This window comes from Buceros rhinoceros, unplaced genomic scaffold (assembly GCF_000710305.1).
Source record: "Buceros rhinoceros silvestris isolate BGI_N320 unplaced genomic scaffold, ASM71030v1 scaffold210, whole genome shotgun sequence".
Classification (NCBI taxonomy): domain Eukaryota; kingdom Metazoa; phylum Chordata; class Aves; order Bucerotiformes; family Bucerotidae; genus Buceros; species Buceros rhinoceros.
Genome location: NW_010388784.1, coordinates 49,320 through 53,198, shown reverse-complemented (window position 1 = coordinate 53,198; position 3,879 = coordinate 49,320). Strand labels below are relative to the sequence as shown.

General features: G+C 53.5%; 1 protein-coding gene across 1 annotated transcript in view; it reads right to left on the bottom strand.

Moving 5' to 3' along the window:
* LOC104489063 (glutamate receptor ionotropic, kainate 3) overlaps positions 1–3,879 on the bottom strand; it is a gene marked incomplete at both ends in the record, with an annotated part of 21,916 nt that overhangs the window by 15,745 nt on the left and 2,292 nt on the right. Inside the window, one exon of the mRNA XM_010131180.1 lies at positions 2,951–3,132. Coding sequence (XP_010129482.1) covers positions 2,951–3,132 — 182 coding nt within the window. The remainder of the gene's footprint in view (positions 1–2,950; positions 3,133–3,879) is intronic.

Genomic DNA, 3,879 nt, shown 5'->3' with positions numbered 1-3,879 from the left:
GTCCCGCTCCTCACACCCGGTCTGTGGGGCTGCCGAACTGCCCCCCAGACCCCTCCTGCACCCACACCGGGTGCAAAGAGCCGGAGCTCTGCCAGGAACGCTGCCTCAGCGCGTGAAGCATCAGTTAGATGATGTGAACCCAGTTGAGAGCAGCTCGGGAGGTTCTAGGTCAGGTTCTGCAGCAGGGTCATTTCAGTGGTAAATGGAGAGTCCAGACCTGCTGTAAGAAGCAAGCTCCAGCTTCCCAGTGCTGGCAGCCAGCATGCAGGATACATCTGCGTTGGTGGGGACGTAAATCAATCACAAACCTGGTAGATAAGCTACAGGCAGTCACCGGGATGAGAATGGGAGCTCTGCTGAAGTGAAGACGGGCACATCTGTGCGCTGCAGAGTGCAGCAACTGTTCGGAGACAGCTGCGAGGAGCACGGAGGGTCTGGCAGCCAGAGAACAGCTGTAAAGCGTTAACAAGGGGCCAAACCTGAGCGGGGCCAGCGAAGCCGGGGTGAGGTGGGAAGGCTGCGCGAGCAGACCCAGCTCCGTGGTAGGTTTCTACAATGATTGGTTTGATATGAGTATAAAATAACGAATGGTTCGATGTCTCAGTCGTTCCAAGGAACCTGAAATGGAGCAGTGTGTGGCAATGTCACCTGTGTGTCACACATGTACATCTTTGTGCCAGCTCCTGCGTTGTTCATTTATTACTAATTCATGGGTGTTTTCTACTGCTCCAGTTTAAAAACACTGCCCAGATGATCCGCAAAGTGCTCGTGTGCCATGGGAGCACATCACCTGGAGTAACTTGGGAGCAAGTCTGGGCTGGCTTAGTCAGAGCAGCCCGAGTTCCTCAAACCATTCTGTGTTACCTAAAGATGTGCAGATCGATAAAACCAGCACCCTGCGGAGGAGATTAGCACAAGTCTTGGGAGACCCTTTTTTGCCATCCGTCAGCGCTGCACTGGGGTGGGCCGTGCAGCCAAGAGGCTCCAGAGACCTGGCCCAGTCAGAGCGAGCACCAGATGCCAAACATCTGGACAGCTAACTGGTGTGGCTGCCAAAATGGTACTGAAGACAAATAATACCAATAATATATGAAGGTTGTTTTTTCCGGGACAAACAGAAGGCTGGGCCATTCTCCACTGACTTTTTTTGCACTCCTGTTTTTTTCTGGGTGGTGGTGGTCTAAAGCAGACTCCCCTTTCCAGAGATGGGTTTGGCCGTAGCCAGCTGGTACTTGCAGTGACTGCGTGAAGCAGCGTGTGAGGAGGGCGGGGTGGAGCAGGGCTCGGGAAGCCTGGTTGTCTATCCCATCCTATGGAAAGGGAAGAAGCTGTTTCACAAGTGAAGGTGGCACCTCTAGATGTGCATTTCTTGGTACAGGTAGAAAAGGTGGGAAAAGGTGAGGTTTCTGAGCTTCCTAATTCTCCAGCAAATGTGAGTGCCAAGAGTGGGGGAGACCCAAGGGTTGCGGTGTGCTCTGCTCAGAGCCTTCTCGGTGTTTGCACCGGAGCACACAAGTGCGCAGAGTGGTTTGGGTACCTTTCCAAACACTGAAAATATTGAGTGGGGTATTTTTCTGAGTAAAATGGCACCATATAATATTGCTAAGGTGAAATCCATGGCTTTGGGTCCTGAGAAAACTCCTCCCCCACAAAAAAAAAACAGGCAGAAGGACTTGGAAAGGCTTCTTTCCCCCTAGTCCCCTCTCTCCTCCATCTTCCTCACTCTGCACTCACAGCGATGAGCAGAGCAGATGGCACAATAAAGTATAATAAACTGCATAATAAGTGAACAGCACCAAACACAGCCAGCATGTTAAAATAATAGGCAGGAGACAATGAGCCCCTTCTATTGCTTTCTTTAATAATCCCTCCCAGGCTTTCTGAGTTCTCTGAGCGCTTCCCTTCATTTCATGTCAAGCAGGCTGTGCACGAGCTTTCTCAGCCCTTCGGGGGATTTATTTAATCTATGTGGTGGTGTCTTGCTGGGCTGCTACGAGCAACACTTCCCCTGCCTGGTTCTCAGCGTCCTGTGTGAGAGCGTTTTCCCCTGCCTCATACTGACCCTGAAACCTAAAGGCAGTGAAAACGGGGAGGAGCTGGGACGAGCAGCAAACCTTCTGGTCTGTGAAAAATGCCAGTGGAGGTGCTGGGGAAGAAAGGAGAGAGACCAAGTGAACAGAAAATCACTGATATCTGGCTTAAAGTCCAAGAATTGCACGTGGTGCTCATGAAGGGACAGAGGACACCGTCCGTCCCCAGCTGGCCTGGTCCTGGCTGCTTGCAGCCCCTCTGAGCAAACAGCCAGCCGAAACGGTGCCCGTCCCCTCTGAACGGTAACGAGCTCACAGAACCGGGGCATGAAGCAGTGCAGAAGGGAAAGAAGATACGTAGAACCGGCGAGCATGGAAAGCTGGAAGAGGGCTAAACGAGCAGTGACAGAAGTGGCCCAGCACACTGGTGCCCTGGCTGGGAGAGTCGCCAGCACTGCTCCAGCCGGCTGCGGACGGAGGGCTGGGGCGGGGGCGGTGCCGCCATCAAGGAGCTGTGAGCCACAGCCTGGGCTCAGCGCCGCGTTCCACGCAGCCACTGGCACCTCCTCCCACAGCACTTGTTCCTTCTACTGACCATCTCTTTTTGATACTGACCATCTCTTTTCCCCCAGCTGGGCCGCGGCGCGGCGTTCCCCGCAGCCACTGGCACCTCCTCCCGCAGCACTTGTTCCTTCTACTGACCATCTCTTTTTGATACTTCCCATTTTCCAGCAAAAACTACATTTTCTGTGGAAATCCAATAGCACCCTTGAAGTATGTACCTGTTACAGCTTTTAGTTTAGCTGTGGGTTGTGGACTGATCTACACCCCCGTCTGTGGGGCTCTTCCCCAGTACCACCACCCTGTACATGGGGTCCCTCGGTCACCACTTCTGCTTCGCCCCCATCACCCCCGCTCACCTGCTTGAGGATCTGAGCTGCCATGAGGTGGCTGCAGTCGAAGATGATGCGGAATTCCCTGCCCCGCTTCATCTCCTTCAGCAGCGGCCGGGCATCGTCGGTGTCCAGCGGGAGCTGGCGGATTTTCAGCCGGATGTTGTACCTTGATGGGGCCATGATGAGCTCTTGCAGCCGGATCAGGCCTTCAGGCATTGCAGAGAGACAAACCCACAGGGTTACAGGGAAGTCTGCCTTTGCCCTGCGGGCTGGGCATCACAGCAAGGTCCTTCTTCCTTGGTGTGTTTTTATGGTGTTATCTTATGGAATGCAATCGAGACATTCCCCCCTCCCTCAGACTGCCATTGCTAGAGGTGTCTCAAAGCCAAGGTGTCAGTCCCAAACCCCAGGTATCTCCCCAGCTGTCCTTCTAAGGCAGAATGGCATTGCTGGTGTCCCCTGTTGCCCTGGCATCCAGCTACGGCCGAGCTGAGGTCCCTGCGCTGGGCTGGAAGAGGAGAACAGCAGGTCGGTCCTGACCTCTGTGTCCTCTGGGATCACAGCATTTTTCCTGAGCAGATCTGCCCTTGGGAAGGGGCAGAATGTGATAATCAGCCGTTCAACAAATTAAAATTGCAGTATTTACTATGCACAATGGTGAAAGAAAAAAATGAGTACGCGCTTGGTTTATGAACAGCACCGTCCGTAACGGTCACTTAATCTCAACTGGTGACTTTCCTGCTACCCTCAGAATCCATTTCTTGGTAACGCAGAAGGTACAAAGACGTGCTGGATGCAGCTGAGCGGGGATTATTGGTACCTACTATTGCAAGAAGAACGTCAGCAGATGCCTATTGCAAGGAGGAGAGAAGCGTGTCCCCCCGCGTAGTGGAGGGAATACGTGAGAATCAGCCGCACAGGGAACATACTGTGCCTCCGATTGTCCAAGCAGG